This window comes from Pteronotus mesoamericanus, unplaced genomic scaffold (genome assembly GCF_021234165.1).
Source record: "Pteronotus mesoamericanus isolate MK-2021 breed Mesoamerican mustached bat unplaced genomic scaffold, CSHL_Meso_final contig_347, whole genome shotgun sequence".
Lineage (NCBI taxonomy): Eukaryota > Metazoa > Chordata > Mammalia > Chiroptera > Mormoopidae > Pteronotus > Pteronotus mesoamericanus.
Window position 1 is genome coordinate 7,165,164 of NW_026555137.1, and position 26,160 is coordinate 7,191,323.

General features: G+C 37.8%; 1 protein-coding gene across 1 annotated transcript in view; it reads left to right on the plus strand.

Moving 5' to 3' along the window:
• Positions 1-23,381, plus strand: part of SPATA17 (spermatogenesis associated 17) — an 84,022-nt gene extending 60,641 nt beyond the window's left edge. Inside the window, exon 10 of the mRNA XM_054576591.1 lies at positions 23,301-23,381. Within this exon, the coding sequence (XP_054432566.1) occupies positions 23,301-23,381 (81 nt within the window). The remainder of the gene's footprint in view (positions 1-23,300) is intronic.
• The last annotated feature ends 2,779 nt before the right edge of the window (positions 23,382-26,160 follow it).

Here is a 26,160-nt window from a genome sequence, read left to right on the forward strand (position 1 = left end):
AAGTGTGTAAGGTTGAGATGTATATGTTTACACAACCTTTGCTTTTTAATCACTGTCTTACTTCTGATAGATTTATTACATTGTGTAATAATTTTCAGTTATAGTTTTAAAAGTGACTTCGAGAGTTTCTGGTTTGAATTTTAACTTATGGATGGAATTACTATGTGCAATGATGTGTCCAAGATTTTCAGTAGATTACATCAGACCATAAGCATTAACAGGGCTCAATTTGCATTTGAGTCTAAAATACTACATTTGAGTTATGAGCAAACAGAAGGGAATGCATTTTTATATGGTACAGTAAGCCATTTTAAAAAATTTATTTTGTAACTGCAGTAAAATCTGAGATTGAGGCACCTCTGTATCCGTTTATTACTAACTGTTCAGCTCTAAGGAGACCATGGCAAATGTTTCCCTCTGCGGTCTGCAAATTTGACAGACCCCGCGGCAGGACTCTCGCTCTCGATGCAGGGCAGGCTCTTCGTTTGACAGCGAGGAGTTTTGTAGCTTGCCCATAAAGTTTTCCTTCTCAAAGTCTTGATACCCAATGTGATTCCTGAACTTTATGAAGAGTTTTGCGTGACGTTTGACTCTAAAAATTCAACATAGGCTAATCTTCTCGGCATTGCTGCTAACCCAGCATAACGAGAGTTCAATTCTTCATCTGACAAAGATCGTGGAACATGTTATCTTCACTTCTCTGCAATTTAACTCTTAATTTGACTTAATTTACAGGCCTCAATTTACGTTGTTGTTGTTGTTGTTGTTGTTGTTGTTGTTGGGAGCTAGGTTTACCTATCAGTGGGAACTGGAGAGGCCTGAGCATGAGATGACTTTAATTTATATGAGTAGAGAGATCAGAGAGACAGCTGAATATTCAAATCTGTTGCTTGGAACAACAGTCTGGACCAGAGTACATGTGGTTCATAAGTAAAATTTGGAACATTGGAATTATAAATAATATTCATTGAAACCATGAAAGAGAATGAAATAGTCAAGCGTAAACATACAGACTAAGGAGAGAGGAGAGCTAGAATTTTTGAAGAATGCTCACACTTCGTGACCGTTTGGAGGAGGATGAGCCCGTTAAAAAGATAGATAAATTGAAGAAAACAAGAGAGTATGCTTATCAAAGAAGCTGAGGAAGGATAATGCAATCCAAAGAAAGGGGTGATGAGCCATGGCAAACGGTGCTGCGAAGGTAAAGGAGGTGAGGTCCGGAAAAGTCCCTGTGACTGGGCAAAATGGAAGTCATTGGTCACTTAGCAAGAGATGATTCAGTAACAACATGGGGGACTAAGCCAGACCAGAGTAGATGGAAGAGAGAATGAAAAAAGGGGGGAGAAGGGAATATACTAAGTATAGGTAATAATTCAAATACGTTTGACTGTGAAAAGGAGAAGAGGAATTGATAAGGCAATACTTGTAGGGAGATACATGGTAAAGTTGGGGTTTTTTTTAATCGAAGAAGTTTTTGTTTGTTTCTCCTTTTTATTGTCTTAAAATGTTTTATTGTGGGTTTTTGTTCCATGGGACTTTATATATGGGAAGTCTTTGACATCTGATTTAAAGTGCATCACTTCACAGAAGGTTTTTGGTTTGATGACCAAACTTACATATCTGAGTACATGGTTAGGAACTTGTAGGAAATACTTTTGGTTTGTTGGTCTGTTTGTTTGTTTTCTTTCTTTTTTCACTCCTGTCCACTCAACCTGGAACCGAGAATGAGATGCGTGCTCAGGTCTCTGTGATTGGGCCCTTTACTTTTTCTAGTTCACTTGCTGCAAACATTATTTTTCAGGAGTGCTAGTTTCTTAACCTCCGTTACAGCCACAGGTGCCACTTCTTGACCATGTGCCATGTCACACCCAGGCATGGGGATTCCAGAGATGAGTTCTTGGGATGGTGTATTTTGATCACTTGTAATGATATCCTAAATCTCTAATGCTCTCTGTAGCTATCATTTAAAATTCATCATTAACCCCATTTTCATGTAGTAACATTATAATAATAATGTAGTAACATTATTTAGAAAGTAATAATATAATCACATCAATAAATTGACCAAGTTCAAGATGATTAAAAAATTAATTGCTTTATTAATTTAAATTTATTTTCACACTACAGTTTAATATTATAAAAGTTTAATGTTGAAATTTAAATATGTCAAACATCTAACTTGTGTTAATCTTAGTGCAAATATGGGAAAGCTTGCCATCAAGTCAAATTTTAATTTATGTATAACACTTTATATCCCTTTGTATCATTCCATTGATTTTATATCGGAATATAAAAACAGCACTTTAAAAATTATTGTTGGTAAATTTCTAAGTTGTTATTTAAAACTTTTTAAAACCTACAGAAAGGCGAAGGAAACCAGTAGTGACACAGACCATAAAAATAATGCACAAGTCAATACTGCTCTGTGTTTGGCATTACCTTGTTTACTGCTATATAACGTGCACCAAGAAATACCCATAATGCCACTCAGTTCGCACCATGGGCTTCCTACTTGAAACTCCATTTGAAGAAATGGTTCCATTGTGAAAATTAATATTGTAGATTTAATTTATTTTAACATACTTAAATGAAGTATCTTCCAAATTATGCTAAATGCAATATCTTCTCTTAAAGGCATTCCTGACAGAGTTATTTAACTAAACACTCATATTCATCTTATTAAGATGCTGAAGCCTTATTACCAGCCTGATTTTGAGAATGCTACAATTTATAATTTCTGTTTTACAAGTGACAGATTGATATTTGCATAATTAACTCTGGGTTAATATACAAGTTACTTTTCATGTGGCTGTTATAAGGTTATAAGCTATAAGGAAAATGTTAAACCTGCTGGCATGTTAAAAGTCTAACAGATTTGAAATATTAGATAACTAAACAGTGATAACTTGATCTAGGCAACAACTGAATTTAAGGATATTGATTAAATACTATAAAGGTACAAAAGTAGTCAAAATATTTCACAATGTTGACTGTAAGGATACAAATATTGACCTTACTTTCTCATCAAACCTATTCCAAGAGCCATTTGCAACGAGTTTGCTCACCACAATCAGAATATTTAATAAAATCTAATTTTCCTCCTCTGTAATTCCTCAGTTGAAAAATGTGGTCCCTTGATGATGATCTAGGGCTTTGAAGAATAAATGGATTTTAAAGAGAAAATTAGATGGTACTTATTATGCTGTCTAACTAGCAATGCATTGTCATTTGTCCGCTGTGTTACAAATCTCTTGCTTTGCCTGCCTTCCTCATGTGACGGTGTAACTTGCCTGTGAGCGGCATTGGAGGGAAAAAACGTTGGCGTGTTGCTCTTTGGATTGATTTCTTTGCTCATTCCAGAGACAGCTCACCCTGATTGCACTCACTACAGAGCTCAGCTCCCCGCTGATGCCTAGGGTCTTCCAGGTTCCCTCCGTCCACACAGCCTCTCCCTTACGCCGACATGTGGAGACAGACCAGGGTCCCCTCCTTCCGCTGGACAGCTTTTCCTAACGCAGCCCCTGCTCCCAAGTGAAGCTACATACGGCTGGCGAGTGTAGTAGTTAAAAAAATTAAATGCTGATATAAAAATGGCATCCTAGTCCAAAATTAATTTTTCTTAGGGCACATAAAATGTAATTTCTGCGTATTCACTCAACGTTTTATTATTTTAGCTATATATTCTTTCTGTGCATGTTTCACGATGACCCTCATGATTTGTCATTAGGAGACTGGGCTGAAAGTGTGTCTGTGTTTCTTTTTAGCTCACCAACATGATGCCATGGGTCAGGATGACATTTATGGTAGCAAACGCGAAGAACAAATAGTGTTTGCCATATACTTTCTCCCTTCACTCTTATGTCATCGTACTGTTTGTGAAAATGGCTTTCATTGTATTTGTTAACACATTCAGTAGAAGTTCATTAGTATTGCTAAAGCCAAAAAGCCATTAAAAAAAGCTAAAAGCATTTTCTTCAAAATAGTATTTTTTAAAAGAAGTAAGTGGAATTTGAAACTATTCCTGTTTGGACCTGAAGCTTTTTTTTTTTTTTAAGTATAACCTGTACGGTAGTTCTTCCATTGCCATTTAGTCGCCTGAGCGCGCCGCCCAGCAATCCCCACGCTGTTGTCCCTGCCCGCGAGTCCCTTTTATTTTCCTCAATCCCTCCCCCCACAACCTCCCCTCCGAAGCTTTGCTGACTTTCTCCGTATATGATTCTTGAGACACTGCACATTGTTTCATTGTTTTTCTAATTGAATGCAGAAATCATCTGTCATTTTCGTGTTGACATTTAATATACATAAATAATGTCCAAAGGGTAGAAGCAATCCAAGCTGCAAGTATGAACATACTTTCTAGTTCTAATAGCATAATTAGGGAAGTACAAAATATGATATATAAAATGTACACTCAGAGTTCGGAAAGTAAGTTTTCATATTCATGGCTAGTATGACCTAAATTTCAAAGCACAGTAAAAATTCTAAAAATATCCTAGAAAAACAAAACATGATAGGATATATTAGATATATTTCTAGCTAACATATATACTTATCAGTACCCAAAGTAGTACTGATAAAAATTTTCATGATTTAACTTTCTCTCATCTTACTGATATATTCTAAATGTAAATGCTGATAATAAAATTAAAGGACCTGAAGTTGCATGATTTTTTATCGATTGGGAGTTGTTCAAATATCAAATGTTAAGTATTTGGTATTCTATGAAGAAAATCATCTCAGAATGTAGCTCATGTATTAATATAAAGTTATCGCTAAGTAGCATTAAAATAATCATTGGTAGATTTAAGTGGTATTTCTTATGAGTAGCATTGAAATAATCATTGGTTTTTGATGACACTAATATAAAATCCACTTTTAAGAAATCTTCCTACTACTATGGGGTACAACATAGCTTAAAATACCAACTCAGTAAAATCTGTTATTCCAAAGCAAAGAAAGAAACTTCTTTTAAAGTTTTTCTTCTTTCCAATATGTATTTTTAAATTTTTGGTAAATAAATACTCATTTTCATCATGACGATGTACCATGTCCTAGGAGGACAATGTACTTGTTTTCATTTGTAAACATTATAGTCAAAAAGCTAGTGACTTTTGGACCACGCTGCCCGAAGTGCGTCTGTCTGCTGCACGGACTCGAGGCGTGTCTGCCTTTGCCCCGTGAGCCCACTTGTCCTCTCCTGCCCAGCTGTGAACCCTCCCGGGTACAGGAAAGCCGCCACTGGATGACGTGGAACGGAGAAATGTACATTGAAATGCACATATCAAGGTGATATTCTACTTTATGCTTATTCTCTCCGTGGGAGTGTAGTTACCAAGAGTGACGGAAGACAAAGGCGCCATGACAGGTTCATGTTCCCTGCTCGTGGGCGTGGACGCTTGTGGTCAAGGCCTGTCCTCCCGCACAGGCTCACGAGATCACTGATGAAAGTCAAGTCACTACCTTTCTTCCACTTAGCCGTGTGGCTTTACTTGCCTTTGACAACTTCGTTTCTTGTCCTTATTTTCTGTGAGAAATTGGATTTAAAATATGGAGTGGCAATGTGGGTTTTCAGTTCAAATCAGGAGATTGCTGTTTTTCTTCAGAAATAATGTTAACACTTCAAATTAATAATTTGATACCTTTTTTGACATCTGACTCTTGAGAGAATCTAATTGAACACATGGACGTTCTCTTCAGAAAAAAAGAAAAGCAAATCTACAGACATTAAATGCCATCCATTTTATTTTATTGGAAAATAATTTCCTTCAGAGGTAAAATATAACAATCTTTTTCAAGTTATTTTTATAATTATTACTTGCAAGTGTTTCCTTTATAAAAATATGGAAATGAATCCAAACTCAGCAAGTAAAGGAATTAAATATATAAAAATAAATTTCAATGAAAACACTACGGTGGCTGCACTTGAGCAAGAAGTTGAAATGTTGGGATAGCCTTTTAACACAGCAACGCACCTACCTTTGACATTAATTTGACTGTGACTTTTTGTTCTAATGGCAACAAAAGTGAAAAATAACAATTTACCAGGGTATGTAGCATCAAATGGAATTAGAACTCCAATAAGTTGCTTAGACAGAGAGCAGAGGTTGAAGTAAGGGAATATAAAAGTTATCTACAAATCTCCAGATTGAATTCATGTCATTTTATTTTTTTTGTCCCTAAGCCATTGAGGTTATGTGTTTTGGAGTCTGCATTATTGATCAGCATGTGACAGCAGGGACTTGTAAATCCATGCATCATGTTAGGGACATGGAAGCAGAAGCAAACTTCAGCAGAGATTTCTGCCTGTACAGAAATAAACAAATTGTCATTTTCCACTTCAGCCTGCAAAAGCACTTCCTCCAGAATTAAAGAGTTGGTTTAATTATCTTCCACTAATCGTATTTTCCAGAGTAAGAGCTTGTTCAAAAGGATTCATGACTTTTCAGCACCATGCATAACATGGTTATAGTGCGTTGAATAATAACAATACAATTCTAAAGTAATCCAATCTATGAATGAACTCCTTATTGTATTGTTCTAACCAGGGTTCACATTTCTCTCAAGTATTTTGAAACTTCTACTTAAAGTTGACTCCTTATCTTCAGGATTTTTCATTTCATAATCTGCTCTCATTTTCTCTCAAGAATTCTCTGCAAAGGCACCTGAGGCTGGCCATTGTAATGGCGCACCTCCATTCAGGGGTTTGGAACAGCGCCTTTGGCAGTAATTCATGCTAATTGCAAAAGAAATGATCAAGATGACATGTGAGACTTTTTTCATTTGACAGTAAAACCAGATGTGTTTCCAAAGATTGCAGACACTCTACCTAGTCATAGAGTTTTGAGATTTTTCTTCCAGTTGAAGTTATGTTCAACAAAAAACTTTTAAGCATTTAGAAGACTGGAGAACGGCTTGTACTGTTTCCAAAAAATGGGCTCAAAAATAGGAATTTCTCAATTAGCATGATGTTAGTAGGAACATACCAGACCAGACCCATGAGTTGGCTGCTTACTTTCTGTTATATCCTGGGACATGCTGAAGGGAAATGTTTGTTCTGCCACTTACTCAATAACATGTTAGAAAATACCAAGTATTTGGGACAGAATAAAGGATTTCTTCTATTTTATTGTTCTGTTCTAAATCACAGGTTAACTTTAACATTTATTTTAATAGCACATGATTTTTCCTGTAGGATATGTGGCTTCTTCTATTTGCATTATGAGATATTTCCAGACAAAGGTCCTCGGATAGGGCAAATCAGACTTTGATTCATTTCCAGCCTTCTCAAATCAGCCACTTTTTGTGACAAAGAGCCACATTCTCTCTAGTACTCTCACAAAGGACAGAAGTTCTCCGGCTGCATTTACTTTATGTTTTCAGTGGTGAAATCTTTATCACTCAAGAAGTTGTTTATTTCATTATCTAAGTCTCAAGATTTTCCTTTTTTGTGTTACAAATTAAGATGAATGATTCAACACAAGTTTGAATATTATGTAGAACTATTTGGGGTATCTCCTCCACTGTTCAAAATTAAATCAAAAATGAATAGTAGAGATGTAGAATTATGGAGGAAAAATCTCATCCGATGAGAAATAATCTCTCTAATATTTTTGAATAACAAATGACAGACTCGAGTGATAGTAGATTCTCTATGCCTTTTGTATGGCTGTTTAGACCTACTACATATAGACATCTTGATTCTGAGCATACTTCTTGACATTTTAGGACAAAGCAATTTGATGAGATCAAAAACAACAACATGGCTAAATTAACCACAGACTTACCAGGTAATTAACTCTGGTCAATATGCCAAGCTAATTATATGTATATGTTAGGCATTAGTAATATTAGAATTATTCACTAACTATGCTGCGCAGGTACTAAATAGTCAGAATGAACAATGACCCCGGGGCTCCCGCTGGGATATATAGTATCTATCTAACTACTGGAACGAGGGGGGTGTGGAGGGGGCTGCTTAGGTGAGCGGTTATTTATTGAGAGAGATGAAAATAATGAAAGCCTCCCCACCTATTAATAACCGGTATGACCACCCAGGTGCGTGCTGGCTGGATGTCAGCTCTGATCAGTGTGGATCTAGTTTCACTCACGCGCCTGCGTAGCAGTCGGCACCGTGCCCCTGGCCCTGAGGGTGGCTGTTCTCAGTCTCTGGGCGGCCCACGGCCTGTTGATTTCGCAAATCTTATCTTCACTGATTGTTGCGATTCTTACAATTATTTGCATTTCATCAGCGTCCACTTATTAAGAGAGAAGGACTCGGGCCCTTGATTGGGAAGGGCTGATTTGGTGGCTATTGCATCTGTTCCCATAGGTCCCCTTGTTGGGCGTGCAGCGCCGCGGAATTCCAGAATTGCTCTGGTCACTGAGCAGCGGAACACCGCTCCCCGAGAAAGCGGGCCCAGTGTTCTCTGAGCGCGCGTGTGTGGTTCTGTGTGACAGTCACGCAGCCGCCGGCACCTGAGATGCGGCTTCTCTCAGCTGAGATGAGCTGCGTGAAATGCCGCTGGATTCCGAAGACTTGGTCCAGAAAATAAAGGAACATATTCATATTTATTAATCACACATTACACTGACCATACGTTACACTTACTGAGGTAAAATAGTTAGTAACCTTACAATTAATTTCACCTATTTCTCGTTAGTGTTTCTAATATGACTGCTAGAAAATTAAAATTCCATATGGGCCCACGTTGTAATATTTTCATTGCACAGTTGTCTGAGAACAAAAGAACTCGATTTTGATGGAACCTATGGAAAGTTGCCCTCTGGAAACTCAGACAAGCATTTCCCTCTGATGTTGATGTTTTCCCATGGCAGAACTTTTTTTCTGCTATGTAGTGAATTTGAAAATACCACCAGTTTCTTCGGCTGTGGCTCCTCCTGCCACATGTCACCAAATTACTGCTTCCACTTCACTCATTACAGGTCGCCACAAGGAATGAGTTTGTTTTGTTTTGATTTTTTAAACATACTTAAAGTTTTGGCTTAACAATAATCTTAATGCAAATAATTAAATAGCTATAAAGCCATGGGGATTAAAAATTAAGAGTTTTGTAAAAGTTTTAATGACACTGTCTATAAGTATTTACTATTGATTTTGGATAAGCTTAGCCTATAACCCAAGCACTAAAAGAAATCTCTTTTGTTCTAAGAAAACTAAGTAGAAGTCCCTTTTCTACCATCCCCTTTAATTAGATTTCATGAAGTTACACTGTGGAAAATCGAAGTATATCCTCTTAATCCAGGCTTAGGATTACAAAGCTATATTTATAAATACAGGTGAAATTAATGTAGTTTCAAAAATTGGTTAAAACATCTATTCGTTGAAGATTTATAAGCATATTTGAAAGATGCCACAATCATAGAAATATATGAAACCACTCTTTCGCTGATCTATAAAGTGGAAGAAGGAAGATATGACTTGAGATATAAAGTACAGTAACCAAACTTCTCAATGTTTTAGAAGCTGGTTGAAAATTCTGATATAAAGAAATGGGTGTGAGTCTTGGACCCTGAAAATGGGAAGGAAAATCACTCCTAAGCACCCTGGATAGGACAAGCATCCTGTGCTCCAACGTGAGGCTGCTCGACTGAGCAGTGTGGCGTCGCCGATGTCTTTCTCCCGACGCCCCAAGTGACGCATGCAGACAGAGTGACAGTCACCGCCCAGCCTCCCATCAGCGATAATTAATCTTTCAGTTACCGGAGGCTGGGAAGCCTCTCGCCGGCCTCTTCTCAAGTCTGGGGGCCCCTGTTTTTTGATGTTTGCATTCGGAGGAAAATTGTCCCCACCAGTTCCAACAAATTGAAACACCAGGCTAATTATGGCAGCTAATGAAGTGTGTGGAATGGTCACAGCTTGTCGTGAAACTGTTCCTTCGGTTTGGATTAGAGTTTCATCCATCACTTTTTTAAACTGATCCAGAATTGCTCCTGCCCGGCGCTTGGCATTTTTAATGCTGTTTCTGTAATTGGTTTTTTCCCTAAAGCTTAGGCTGTTTTTTGAAATATTACAGTCTTGGGACAGGACTTGCAAACTCTAGTTTATAAAAAAAAATTTATTATTAGTGATATCAGGTGATCAAGTGGTAGAAAGCTAATAAAAGGTCCACCAAAATAAAATTTGATATACTGTTTCAATCCTGCTAAAGGTAGCAGTAAAGCATATCTGTGTATAACAGTATTTTATTTCAAATGCAGGTATAATACAACATAGGATAATCATCATTGGTGGTTAGTGACTAAAATCCCAGCCAGGTTTCTATGACATAAATACATAGGTGGTAGTTTATTATTAAAGGAGGACAGTTCCCCATTTATCATTCAACCTCATTTTAAAAGGTGCTACATTTTGCATTGAGCCAAACATCTGGAACCATTAAGACCAAAATTCTGTATATTCCCAGTTAAATTATTCTGTATAGACCTGAAGTTCAATGCAGAAAACCTGGTTTAAAGGTTGTTATCTTATGTAAAAAAGGGACTCAGTCACTTTGCAGGCACAGGCACGGCTGCAGTCTCTAAGTAAATCTTGTTTCCATCCTAAGAGCGCATCCAGAATCTCTGTGCAGCACACACCCGCTGTGCGCAGAGCAGCGCCTCAGCCTGCAGGGCAATCCCACGGAGCAGGCGTTACATTCCGCTTGCCTGGCCTGGGCCCCCTAACGCCAGATCAAGCCCAGTTCCTGCGCCCTCATTTCCTAGCTCTCCAACACTAAGAACAGGGCGCGAGGAGAGGTGAACACGTATCGTCCCAGGCTGCAGGCACCTCTCAGGACCTCTCTGTGTGGCATAGAGGCCCCCAAATGCCGTCCCTGCGGGCGCCCGGCCTCCAGCTTGCTCTCCGCAGCCCAACCATTTTGTGTTTTCTGCTCATTATGCTGAACTCTCCAGGACAGCTAGGAATTTCTCTTGAAAAAATAATGACCAAAAGACAAATCCAACTTTAATGCTTGTGAGAAAGTAGAGAGTATGTAAGGAGGTTGCCTTAAGCTGTGTATGGTGTTGGGGAGGTGCTAGACTTATTGGGGGGGGGTCATATTATAAGGGATGTAAATGTCTAACTGCTCTGATGTACATCTGAAGCTAATGTAATATGGAATACCATCTTTAATTGACATTTTTTTTTTAAATTAGGCAAGTAAGGAGGAATTTCAGAGGAATTTACGTAGCCTGAAAATTATCCGCTATTCTGAACACCTGCTGGTATAACTGAGCGCCAGGTCATTTTGTGGTAACTTCTTCAGTTCTACCCAGGAAGATGAAGATACTAGTAATTGTTGTTCGCAATTTTCCTCCCACGTCCTAGGCCAGTTCTTCCATGGGCTATTGATGGTAGAGATGAGAGAGTGTTTTCCTGAGGACTCTAAATATGTGATTTCTTGGAAGAAAAGAAAGTCTTCCTGTAGGCTAATTAACTAGCCCCCATGATGGATAAGAGCTTAATGGAACATTGTGTGAGGTTAATATCCACTAAATCACATTAACAGTTTTGAAAATTTGGATAAGCCCTAACCATGGAGTTGGAGAGCAGACAAAACGAATTGAAATACCTTTGCCATTAATTTCCAAGCTCTTGGAAACTAATGGGTTTCTAAAAATATCATTAATGATGACTAACACCTATAACATAATCTATATTAGCTAAACATATGTCAACATAAGAGATATATAAAGTATTACTCATTAATATCCTAAACTACATTGCTAAATAATGTTTGCTTAAAGAATCTACACCTCATAATTATTTCAGTCTAGCATATTAATATTACATTCAGGATAAAATAGAGTTTTAATGTGGCTTTTCAATATGAAACAATTCTTTTTCTTTTCTTAAGTAAAGTGAAGATACACTTGTCAAAATTTTACTCAGTAACATTGAATGAAATCAAGAGTATTCTGGTTATTATTTGATAAAAAAAGGAACTATGAATTACCTATGCAAGATTTTCATTTATTTAGAACACCTTTAATCTATGAAGCTTAAATCAGAGATGTGCTCTATTAATCATTTTTATTAACCTTCAAATTGCTAATGGACATAAGGCATGCTAATACACAATACATGCTTTCAGCCTGTGTGTATCAGAGACAACTCTGAACTACTTAGAACTTGCTACTTTTACACTAGTTTTCTTCTTATATTGAATTTATTTTACATTTCTTATGAAAAGGGTTTATTAAATAGAATAGTAAATGAAGCAACATTACAGGAGTGGTTAACCTATTTAATAGGTCAAATTTTCTCAAGTATTTTTAAGTATTAATTGCATGTTAATTCATTAACTAAGCATATAACATTTTAATGGTTTAGTTTCAAAGTACAATTTAAAAAGAGTTATCAACTAAGTATATTATATATTGGTGATGATAAGATATACTTTGTTTCTGATAAATTTCTATCTGCAGAGCAAAGGTGTTATAAGTCAAGACTATGCATACCCAGTTGAATTTAACTTTATTTAAGAGTTATTTCTGTATGGTGTGACCCTGCCAAACCTAGAATTTCAAAGGCCATAATCACTTAAATTCTCCTCTTTTTATATCCTCTTAATCTTTACATAATTTTATATTATTCCAAATAATGAATAATGTATTAAATATTGAGATTAAATTCTTATACATCAATGTTCTTGAATGTAACAACCTTTCATTTGTAAAGATTAAATAAACTAGAAGTTATATTTAAATGTTCTGCAATAAATAGTGCTCTTAATGATGACAACAAATAAACATTTCTTAATATTTAGAATACCAAAGCGTTTTACCTACACATTTGTGAGTTTAGACTCAGTAAAGTTCAAGGGCATCCGTGTGAGAAATAGCTTGTGAGGACATCCTCATTGCTTTCTTAATTTGATTTAGTTTGGGAAAAGGACACAAGTTCAGAAAATAGATCACCATCTTTAGTAATTTTGGTTCACTTATAGACATTAAGTATTGTGCATAGACTAGTAAATGTGTATATAATTTTCCCAAAGCTTGTAAAGGGAGTTGGCATTATAAAATACATTAATTTCTGTTGATTATCTCATCTGCATTTTTATATGTTTTATTATGTAGACTTGCATATGGGAAATGTTTAAAAATGTAAAATGTCAGAAAATGAAAGGAAATTATAAAAAAATAACAAATGAGAAATATGTTTAGGTATTTTATAAAAGCAATAAAAAGTGAGGCATCAGTTACTGAGAGGAATGCAGTTAATAAAAGTGTCCAAGTTGAAAGGAAACTTAACCCTTTGCAATAGTATGAATAGGCCTACAGAACATTATGCTAAGTGAAATAAGCCAGTCAGAGAAAGACAAGTACCATATGATTTCACTCCTATGTGGCATCTAAGGGGCAAACTGAACTAACAAGCAAGATAGAGACAGACCTATAGATGGAGAGCAGGATGACAGCTAAGTGCGGGGGCGGGAGGGGCGGTTAGGGGAGCAGGGATTGAGCAAAAAGGACAAAGGACTCATGGACAAGGACAACAGTGTGGTGATTGCTGGCGGGAGGGGGAATAAGGGGACTAAATGGTAATGGAAAAAATAAAATAAAAATAAATGAATCAAGAAAAGAAAGGAAACTTTAAGAGGAATAGTAAACACTTCAGTGCACTATCATTTCTCTTTTCCTTTATGTTTATCAAGTACGACACATGCATAGATAGAGTAAGCTCAGAGAGTTGCCATGCTAAGAGCACACTCGGGACCTACCCTCCCGTCGTTCAGGTACGGTCCTCCTTGGCAAGAGCCAGCTTCATCTCCCGTCTGCTGGTTCGTCCCACAGCTGCCCGTCCTGGGCTTAGGTAGGAAGAACAGGATGGGATGTCCTCAGGTCTGGCATGGTAGCCGCAGCTGGCTCTCTGCATGAATGAGGACTTGGGCTCACCGCCGTCTCTTGGTTTTACTGAATATGCAGTTTTGTAGATGTTTATAACCCTTTATGTTTTAGGGGGTAGGCATTTCTGAGAGGATAGGCAGGAAATTACTTGCTCTGCCACCTTAAAACTAGAAGTCTTCCCAATGAATAGTTTTCAAATGCGGGCCTATGTAGAATAACTTCTCTAGAGAAGGTGTTGAAATAATAGTGACATTTCCCAAACCATAGCATCCGGAACACCTTATCCGTTCCCAAGGCTGTCCGGTGGTGGTAGGCAGTGGGCAGAAGCACAGAAGACTGGGGTCCTGTCCCCAGGGGCCTGATCTTCTGGGAGGGGCCGGCACCTGGAAGGAATCACTGACACGGAGCAGAACCGGAAAGCACCTTGAGAAGGGAGGCATGGCTACCAGAGACGTCGGGGCGGAGGGGTGTCATTCACATCCGGAGAGAGGAGCAGGTCCAGGTGGAGGTGGCCTTCTTATGTGAGACCGAATGTTTGGGAAGGATTTGCATCCAGGAAGAGCTTAATATATTTTTGCTGCGTGTAATTACTCCTGTTCAGCTTCGGCGCTTTGGCATTTTTCTTTCTGCTTCTGTTCATGGTTAATATTCTTTTCCTCAGTTCAGTGTATTGGCAGCAATCAGTTTCACTTATTCTTGTGTTAGCTTTCCTGAGCAGAATTAACAAAAACATTTCTATAGAGGAAATTCGCCATTCAATGACAGTTCCTGATATATCCTATAATTATGAAAAAGAAATCCTTCCTGGGAGAATTCCATCATGTTAATGATGCATGTATATTATTAAGAATTATAAACATTGAGTAATAAAGCTTCAAGTTCCCATGTTCCCAGATGTTATTTTGGGGCTACTAGATTAGCAATTTTTCAAAAACGTAAGCAGTAATTAGAAATCTTTCATCATTTCTTTCAGAAACAGCGTCTGATTTTAATTCTTTCACTTAAAAAAAACTTGTAAGAAAACACTTGTCAGAACTATTGACATTCTTATAGCTTGACAAACATTAAGCATAATTAAAATGAAATATTTGTTGCATAAATTAAACTGCAATTAATATGTTTTCTGCCAACGCTTGAAGGATACGATTAAAATGGTGTTGTTAGCAGACTCCCTGCTGCGAGACTAATTTCTTGATTTTTATACCAAACATTATCATACATATTTTCACAGTGAAAGAGTAAACCAACAAGTAGAAAACAGCATTTGATGAAAATGATAGACTACAGAGGAAACACACAGACTTTCATGAAGGCAAGGCAATATTACTGTCTATTTTAAGATCTGATGACTAGTTGATTCCAAGGGTAAGATTCACCCTTTTAAAGCCATTTAAATAAGTAGAAAATCATCCTTCATTTTAGGTAGCTCTGCTGTTTAAATTATCCAATGTTTGGTTTCAGGATCTTTGCTTCTTCAGGGGGTAATTAGGAAAAGAACAAGACATGGTATGTCAAGTCCTCCCCTCCAGCCAATCAGGAAATTATACTAAACCCCATCACACAATCTTGGATGTAGACAGCCTGAAGAAGAGCCGAGGGCAGGTGCGGTCTGTCAGTAGCTCTGCCAGAGGGCCGCTCTTTCTCCCAGGGTCCCACGACCGTGGCAAGCAAGCCCAGCCCGGGCAAGGCTGGTTATTGCTCTCTGAAAAAGGAAAGGCCTGCCGCCGCTGCTCGCCCGGAGCACCACAGCAAGTGTTAGTTCCGCGCGAATCTTGTTTCTAGCTAATTACATTTTGCCATTAGATACCGTATGTGGGCTCAAGGAAAGAAACAGGTGACCATTATTAACAGTCCTATTTCTTTCTCCAGTTGCGTCTCCTGAGCCATGCTGCTTTAAAGAATGGATGCCGCGGTGGGAGTGAGAGGTCACGGAATAGATCCCCTCGCTCACTGAACCTTCTCCTCGGGGGCTGGGGTGGTGTCCCTGATTGTGTGTGGTGACCATAACATTGGGTATGACGGTGCCTGTTGAAGTGGAAGGGATGGAGCTCTATTCACGGCCAACGCCGCCGTGCCCCGGTCACGCTGGCTGCAGAGGAAGGATGATGCCTCTTTCTTGCTTGATGCTTCCCTACATTCCTCGCTGCAAGAGCAACTGCACTAACAGGTTCCAGATGTTGGAAAAGGTTTGCCTCCAAAACTCTTAGAGAAGATAAAGCGATCATCTAGGGGAGCTTCATGGGTTTTGGTTACTTGCAGTGGCTCGAGAGGGGCAGTGACAAAGCTGTTGGCTGTAGTTACCATTGTAGTTTGCATGGTGACGCCCTCACCTCATTCAAGTCAGTGCGCGCAGGACCTCACAGCAGCCCCTCCCGACCACCGGATCCGAAGTCGCAAGCCCTTTCCCCAATTCCCTCAGACCTACGCCTCTACCCTGTCTTATTTCCCTTCACAGCGCTTATTATTATTGGACATGTATTTGCTTATTGTCTATCTCTGCGCACTAGAAACGTAACCTCCATGAAGACTGTTTTAAACTAAATTATTTTTTGCTGTATCCCAGAATAGTACTTGGCATAAGCAGGCACATGATTAATATTTTTAGGAGGGGAGGGAGGGAGGGAGGGAGGAAGGAAGGAAGGAAGGAAGGAAGGAAGGAAGGAAGGAAGGAAGGAAGGAAGGACAGAAAGTTATAAACCAATTCTTTAAAATGAGCAGAAAGAAAATAAACAGGATAATTCCTGATAACATGAAAATTTATGTTTAGTATAGGGTTGTGAGAATTCTGTTTATTAAAGCTTCATGTATACTTTATCTTACTTTAGAGAAACCTATGTCTCATAAAACGAGAACTTCAGATTATTACCTATATCTAGTCCATGTTCACAAAGAGTTATTTACTTCCCACCACCTAAAGAGTAGCAAATGGTATTTTGAATCTGTTCATTCATTTTACGTATTCAGGTTCTCATTCATTCATTGGTCTGTTCAGTGCTGCTTGTGCACCAAGAGGCAGGGGCACCTGAGCTATTCTGGGAGAACACACAAGCTCACGCAGCAGTGTGCTGTGGTCGCCCCCGACGCCACTGTGGACACGCAGCTGACTCTTATGTTGCAGCCTTCACTCTTCTCCAGCATCACTCTGGACACTGACTTAGTGCCTACTGAACGTTGCTCCTAGGGGAAATGTAGCGGTGGGTTCCTGCACACCTCTGGTCAGCTAATCAATATATGACATTGTTTTGTGCATGTTTTGTTTAAAGGCTCCTTATTTAATATGTATCATTGATTAGCATTGACTATGTTGCGAAAGCCCCAATAACCTTTGCCCCAATGAAGCCTGTCTAACATGCACACATTCTCTGGAAGGCGCATGTCAGCCTCCTTCCACTCAGGAGCCCCGGGCAGCGCTTCAGCAGGGCTCCTGCTGAAGAGCGATTAAGAGCGTTAAAGAGCGATATTGCCAAAAATGATGGTATGTATTAGAGCCAAGACAGCAGGCTTTAGCTGGACGTGTGTGTGTGCCAGGTGACTCAAATTTTTTGCCCCTCTACTCATATCTATAAATGACTATGCAAGTGCTGTATTGATTTTGGGATTACAAGTAAATTTTAGCAAGCAGGAGAACTTGCACTTGAGAAATCTGAGTAATGAGGATCAATGGTAACATCTCTATGTCTGGATCTATTACTTCTGATATATCTTTATGTCTAGTGTCCCTTTTATTATGGCAATAAGACCTAACCACCAGGATGCGATGAGTTTACATGTCTCAGTTTACCTGCCTGGCCTGCTGCCTCCCAGCTGTGCATTTACTGCCAAGGCTATAAAGATGGAGGCAGAACAGGAACTAAACAAGGGAAGGACAGATGAAGCTAGTCAGAAGAAAGATGTATAAAAGTGTTTAAAAAAAAATCAATAGAAATTCAAATATATAACTTTAAAACTTAGGTGTACCCACACTGAAATAAGAGTGGGAATGTGATACCAAAGCCTTAAATAAGCGACACGCAGGGCAGCTGTCAACCTGGAGCAATCGAACATGGAGGCGGCACATGGCCCCAGAAAGGTGCTCTTTGTCCTTTTGACTTGGGTTCAGAAATGGCCCTGGGCAGCATTCCAGCTCAAAGAGCCACCCCCTGCTCGACTCCTAAGCTGTCCGAAGGGGCTCGTCTGGGCAGCGGTCACTCGCATTTGGCTGCACAGGCTGAGAGCAGAGCCTGTGCGCTCTTGCGAACAGCGGCCACGGCCAGGTTCAGAATCACCTTATGAAGAGCGTTTGGTCTTCATGGGGCTCTTTTTCAGAAAAGCAACCCCTAGCCCCTCATTTAAAACGTGATACTGCACACGGGTTATCTAGGAGCCTCTCTCGAGCTCAGCAGCAGCTTCCCATGGCAGGGTGGCCTATTTTCTGGATAAGAGTCCAATTTTATGCAAATGCGAGTCAGCCCTAGATACTTTCTAACACCAAAGCTATCTCTATGGCATTTCACCTCTCGCCATATCGGAGTAAGTAACAGTTATTGGTTGAATGTGGGATTTTAAATTAAAAAATAAGAGTGATAACCAGACTCTGATTTTCTTTGAGGGAATGAAGACTCAACCCTTGTTTATCGACACAACTATAATCACTTGTTGTCTTACTCTCCCACTCGTGGAGGGCAGGGCTAAGTTTCAGTTACCAAAATTAGTTGAAAACTGGCTAGGATAGTCCTGACACACAGTAGGTGCTCAAATGTTAATGGAGCACCAGATCCAAGTGTAACAGAATTCACGGATGCTTTGTTCATTATATTAGAGGAGTTCAAAATGTAGTACACAAGAAAATCCACAGGAATATATGCAGAAAATATAAAAATTTCCTTTTATTTTATCTCATTCATCTCTTTACTTAACATTCCATTATACTACCACAGTGTTACACATCTATAATTTAACACAAATAACTAGACATATTTGAGAGCACTTGTGAGCACTTGTTCAAAATATTTTTAATAATGGTGGATATGATCAAAATCCTTTGAGCCCTGTTTCACTGCATTAATTCACTATAATTAGTCTCCCATTGGTACCAATAAAATTTACTGAGTTTGGTTTTTAAAAGAACATTGTGGGTAGAATATGAATAGACTTCTACCATTGAAGGGGAGAGGGAGGAACATACCAGTATTAACTGCCAGGTGTCTTATCCCATTTCCATTTGATCCTCACAACCCACAAAGCTGATATCTCCATTTTATAGATGACAAAACAGTAAGTTAGGAAGTGGTTCCTAAAGAAAGCTTCTGTTTTCTGGAACCGTATCATCTCTTCCTTGTATGGTAGAATTCACCAGAAATAATCTAGGCCTGTTTGGGAAGGTTATTAATTATTGATTTGATTATTAAAATAGATATAGACCATTCAGATTATTTCTTTCTCCTTATGTGAGTTTTGGTAGGTTGTGTCTTTTAGAGAAATTGGTCCATGTCATCTTGGTTATCAATTTGTGGTCACCTGTTTGTAATAACTTCTGTGGTATCAGGAGGGATCACCCATCTCTCTCAGTAATTATTAGTAGTTTGTGTCTTCTTTCTTTTTATGTAGCCTGGTTAGGTGTATATTACCTTTATTGATCTTTGCAAAGAACAAGCTTTGGTGTTGTTGATTTTCAATTTCATGATCTTTGCTCTGATTTTGTCTTTTTCTTGCTCAGTTTTTCCTATTTTCCTAAAACGGAAGCTTAAATTATTAATTTTTAGATCTTTCTTCTTTTCTACTATATGTATCCAATGCATTTAAAGTATATGCCGTCTGCCCTGACTGGTGTGGCTCAGTGGATTGAGTGCTGCCAGCCTGCAAACCAAAGGGTCACTGGTTCAACTCCCAGTCAAGGCACATGCCTGTGTTGTGGGTCAGGATCCCAGTAGGGGACATGTGAGAGGCAACCAAACATTGATGTTCTCTTCCTCCCTTTCCCTCTGTCTAAAAATAAATAAATTAAATCTTTTTAAAAAATTTTAAAACATGGGAGAATCAAGATGGTGGAGGAGGGAGTGGAAGTCACACTGACCTCCTCACAGGACCAACCTAGAATTACAACTAAATTGTGGAGAAATCATCTGGAACAAACAACTGAACAATAGCAAGAGAGGAGCCTTGTAACCTCAGGCAGACAGAATAATCAGCTTTAGCACAACCTGACTGGTAAAGAGTATGGTAGAAACTCAAGAAGGCAGGTGGGGCGCCCATAGGTGGCACCACCAGAAGGATATTGAAATGCCAATTGGATCCCCCTGAGATGAGTGAGGTCTAAACCATAAGCAGGGATCTCCAGCCTACAGCACCAGAGCCCAAAAAGTACACAGAAAACAGCCAGTTGTGAAAAGCAGCCAGATTGCTCTCTGCCAGAGACAGGCAGCTGGAGACACAAAGAGCTGTTTGAAGGGCCAACACATACATTTTTGTTTGCAGCCAGTTACCTTGGGCTCCAGCAAAGGCAGGGGCAGAGGGCATTGGAAATGCCTGAGGAGAGACTGGGGAAGGAGGCTTTGGGGAGAGAACTGAGAGAGTAGCTGGAGGGATCCCGGTGCTGACTCATCCCCCATGCGGCAGCAGCCATCTTTCTCAGGGAGACCGCTCCCCTGAGCAGCAGAAGCATGAGAGGACCCAATAACCCTGCCCCCAGGAGGGACTCTGTCCCGCCCTGTGGTGTCTCTAAGTCTGACTGCTGAGTGCAGAGTGACTAGATTAACAGCTGAAAGAGATAGCCACAGACAGTAGATTCTTGGAAGTCTCAAACAGACTGCCTACGGTCAGACAGGGCCAACATCTGACATCATCAGAGGCAGATCCAGAAAGAAAAAAAACAACAACAACAGTGGTTTCCTACCACAGAAGTTCACACCACAAAGTTGGGAAATCAAGACAGATCAATTTAAGAAGCAGCAAAAAGAAAAAAAGTCTCACAAATAATGGGAAGAGAAAGAAACACCTCCCAGCTCAAGGGAAAGGAGAAATACCCAGAAAGAGAAACAAATGAAATAGAAGCAAGTAAACTATCAGATATTGAATTCCAAACAATGGTCCTAAGGAAGCTCAATGAGCTAAGAGAGAATTACAAAAAACTAAAAGGAAACTATGAGGAACTTACTGCAAACTATATCAGCATGAAAAAGGACATAGAATCTATCAATGGGAGACAAGAGGAAATGAAGAATACAATTTCTGAATTGAAGAACACAGTAGAAGGAACCAAAAGCACGCTAGATAAAGCAGAGGATCAAATCAGCGAGCTGGAGGATAAGGTAGAAAAAAGCTCCCAGAAAGAGCAAGAAAATGAAAAAAGACTCAAAAAGAATGAAGAGGCATTGAGGGAAATGCAGACAACCGGAAACGTAATAATATTCATTTAATAGGGATACCGGAAGGAGGAGAAGAAAAGCAAGGGATAGAGAAGCTGTTTGAAAAAGTAATAATGGAATACTTCCCTAATTTGAGGAGAGAAAAAGTCACACAAGTCCAGGAAGCACAGAGGGTCCAATTCAAGAGGAACCCAATGAGGCCCACTCCAAGACATATCATCATTAAAATGGCAAATATTGAATACAGACAGAGAATCCTAAAGGAAGCAAGGGAGAAACAGGCAGTAACATATAAGAGAGTCCCAATATGGCTAGCAGGTGACTCCTCAACAGAAACACTACAAGCCATAAGGGAATGGCAGGAAATATTCCAAGTGAAGAAAAGCAAAGGCCTGCAACCAAGACTGCTTTACCCAGCAAGGCTCTCAATTAAAATGGAAGGCGAAATAAGGATCTTCTCAGACAAAAGAAGGCTAAAAGAATACACCTCCACCAAACCAGCACTGCAAAATATGCTAAAGAGACTGCTTTAAGAAGATGAAGAAAAAGAGTCTATGAATACCCAGTTCCTTTCACAGTCACCAATACTTGATATTACCAATATTTTTAATACTTATTAATCTTACTGTGACAATGATGTGTTATTTTAATTTTTATTAAATTTAATACAACTTTATTATTAAAAATATTTTTATTATTTGTTGAAATTAAACCTGTTTTTGTATATTTCTTGCCTATTTTTATTATTTTTTTAAAAAGCTTTAAATGACTTTTTGGTACTCTTTATCCATTTTTTGATTAAATGTAGAATTTTTTCCCTAAAAACAAAAACAATTATTAACCCTTTTATAGATGTGTTGCAAATACTTTCTTATCGTATCACTTGTCCTTTAACTTTTTTTACATGAATATTACTGTATAGTCTTAAATGTTTAATATAGTCATATTGTCAATATTTTACTTTATAGCTTCTGGGTTTGAATATGTTACTTCAGGGTAAGAAAAATACTATTTTTTATTTTTGCCTAAAACTCCTTAGATTTTACATATCGATTTTTAACTCACCTGAATATTTCTTGTATAATGTGTGAAATAGGGCTCTATATTTGTTTTATTTCAAGTAATAGTGATCCATACACCTTATATGTTGAATGAGCCTTATTTTCCCCATTGACATGAAATATCAATTTAATCATATATTACATTGTTAGAAAGATACATATGGTTGTTTCTAGAATGCTAATTTTATTTCATTGATCTACTTGATTATTTCTGTGCAGCTGTCATGATTGCTGAGACTTTATAATGGATTTAAATTTTTTAATATTTTATGATCTTGACATTAAAAAAATAAATAAATAAAATCGATATGCATTTTTAAAAAAAAGAAAGAAGGAACTCCTTTTGCAACAACATGGATGGAACTGGAGACTATTATGCTAAGTGAAATAAGCCAGTCAGTGAAAGACAAATACTATATGATCTCACCTATAAGTGAAATCTATTCAACAAAATAAACTAATGAACAAAATAAACCACAGGCAAGGAAACATGAAGCAGACTGAAAGTGACCAGAGGGGATGGGGAAGGAGGACAATGGTAGAAAGAAGGAGAAGGAACTAAACAAAGAACATGTATGAATGACCCACGGACATGGACAACAGAGTGGGAATTGACTGTGGGAGAGGGGGCGGGGTAGGATGGGTGGAGGAGGGCAAAGGGGGAAAAATTGAGACAACTGTAATAAAATAAACATTTAAAAATTAAAAAAATAAATACAATGTTAAAAAATGTTAAAAATAATAAAGTGTATGCAATTTGAATATGTTTTTATCCAAAGTAAATTGAAGTAAATGTAAAAAACAAAAATCAAAATATGCATTTAAAAATAAGTAATTTTATATATTCAAAATTATCTGTTATATTAAAATAAAAATTAAATATAATTAATATATCAAAAAGTTTAAACTAAGATCATTTAAATAAAACTATTTTCACTTCTTTTTTTACAATTAAATTAATTATTGTTATATATATTTAAAGCCAATAATAATAATACAATGTCAGTAAGAGATATGTGGTAATCTTCACTCTTTTTCCTTCTAGGATTTCCAAACTGTCTTACCATCATTTGATCTCTTCTCCAAGTATGGAAAATCATATTCAAAAGCTGGACAAATTTTATAAAGGTATGCATTTTTGCTAAGTACTTCAAATAGTATTTTCAGTAACAAAAAAATCAAATGGGATTGACTTAACTCATTTTAAAAGCCCTGTTATAATATCAATGTATAACAAAACCAGACACTTCTTTTATTCTAGTCTAGTGGTTTTTAACACTCAAAAATCATGGGTTTTGTTTTCCAAATCTCCAAAATGTACTCAAAAATACATTAAGAAATAGAACTAACAAAAATCAGAAGTACTTTTTTTATATTAATTAATACAATAAAACAATAATTTATGCAATACAATGGAATAATATTGATGGTGTCAAAAAGCTAAAACATTTCTCAGTACTGTATTGATTCAGTTAGTTCAAAATGCCATATTCAAAATATGCATTATTTGAAGTACCAGGTGTGTCTATGGAATTCCAAAGAAAGAGTGTCTGGAGTCTCCGATTATCAAAGTTTACAGAATGGAGAGGGAAAAAAGACCTACATAAAATTCAAGATCACAGAGTAAGCTCTCACTGAGTACTCTATTTAATTGCAAAAACAAAAACAAAAAACAGGGGGTGTTTAAAACTAGAGATGTGATCACAGAGTGAGACTTTTTGGAAGTATTCTGGCATTTTGAGCCAAATTAAAAGAGATCTCAGATGCGGACAAAATGGATGACTACAGTCAAGGAAAAGGGCAGGAACGGGAAATCACGCTGTTAGAACCGCAGGTGCCCTCCTGCGCCCAGGGCCGAGGGGAGCTCTGGGCCGTGGGGAGAGGCAGAGAGGATTGAAGCACCTTACGTGTCTTAGATTCAGCATCAGTGTCTCCTGTCCCTCACCCGTAACTCTGGATGCATCGATGTAGAAGTCAGTACATTAAATACAGACACCACTCTCTACTTCTAATGACTCCAAAGGAATATATGAAGGGAAATATTAAATATTCATATGTAATGCTCAGTGGAATTGTGGTTTTAAAGGTTTATAAAGCATTATAAACCCATTGCGGCATTTATCTGGTATTTCTAACTCACACTATGAAACAGTCTAAATAAAATCTTTCATATTTGTGTGTGACTTAGATTTTGATTCAAAGGTATAGTCTGTTTGTAATGCTGAAAGGGTGAAAATAAATTATACTTAATAATACAGGGTGGGGCAAAAATAGGTTTATAGTTCATATGGAAAATAATATAATAATTAACAAGTAATTATACAAGAATAAACTCTGTTTTGCATACTCACCACTGTGACCCTACTTTTGCCCCACCCTGTATATGCTAAGTTAAATAATGAGATATACATCCTTAATTTGATAAAAAATTCCATTTTTAAGAAAAGGCAAGGAACCTGTGTAGCTTAATTCCATTAAAATATCTGTACATGTATACACACAAATATATAATGTATATTCTATGAAAAACACTTGCATGAACTTTTATGTTACATATATAGGTATACATTTTTATATTGCAAAAATATGAATGGTAGTAAGATTATAGATACCTTTTTGGGAGATATGCCTTTGTATTATTACTTTTTAAAATTTTTATCTAATCAAAGTGTTAGACAAAAGAAAAGTGTTAAAACAAAATAATCCAGTAGGAATTATTTGCTCTTCTCTACCAATTACAAAAACAGCTTGACTTTATTCTAGTCAATCATAATAATTTAGAGACAATTATCTTCTTTTCCAAAGACAAAATAATTACTTGCTAAATTATTTATAAGAAAGACAAGGATGAGTAACAAATGTTTCACATTACTTTTAATTAAAAAGTGCACAATGAGCAAATACAAATCTGGAGTGGAAAAATTTTTTTAAATGCTTCGTACTCTGCTCTCGGATTTTAACTGTTTTTGTGAATTGAAAATATTACCAAGATGTCATGTCCTCATCTTAGAAAGGAAATGATTGTCTAGTGTTTAATTTTGGTAAGTGAAGGGTAGCAGTCTTAGCTAAAGCTCTCCTATTAAGATTAAATTTCAGCAAATATGACAAAGTGCTTCCGCTCTTTGTAAAGAAGGCCAAGGCAGGGAGAGAGGGGCCACAGTGTTGACGGAAGATGCCGTAGCCATTTTTAGAGCTATCTATTTGATTGCTTCAGCTTCACGGTAGTCCATCACTTGACGATAATTCACCCATACTGCGTTTTCCCATCAGTCTGATTAGAAACAGTGATGCCTTTATCAGATTAATCTTTCTTCCCTTTAGCATGTCTCAGTTTAGGATAAACAGAGCCTGCATCTACCCATTTGATTAATCTACTAGGATTTCAGCTGCTGAAACTGCTCAGAATGAATTAGATTTTAAACACAGACATATTTTAAAATCTGCTCTCTGAGTAAGACAATCACACTCCTTTTAATGTCTCAAGTTTTTCTGTATAAATGCGTCACTCTGGTAGCCTTGGACAGTCTCCCAGCAGCAGCTTGGTCCAAATCCGAGTGGACTGCATCCTGTCAGACCGTTCTGCCATCTTGTAGCTCCATCCGTCTCTCCAGGCAGAGTCTCTCTGAAGATCAGGGTGGAGAAAAAGTAGCAGGACAAGGGCAGGTCGTTCATCGGTCCTCGCGGGCGTGGGTTGTCCTGCCTTGTGTGCTTCTCAATTTCCCAGATTCTTCTTTGCTGTGGGATTTGGTCCATGTTCTCTTTCTGCTGAAAAGTGTTTAATATAGAGGCCAGATGAGATGAGTTGTGATTAAATTATTTGTTTTGCATGAAAAGCAATGTACTTTCTTCCTTCTTCATGGAGTTTGGCGTGTGAATGCCTGGAATAGCTGAGGAAAACAAATAAA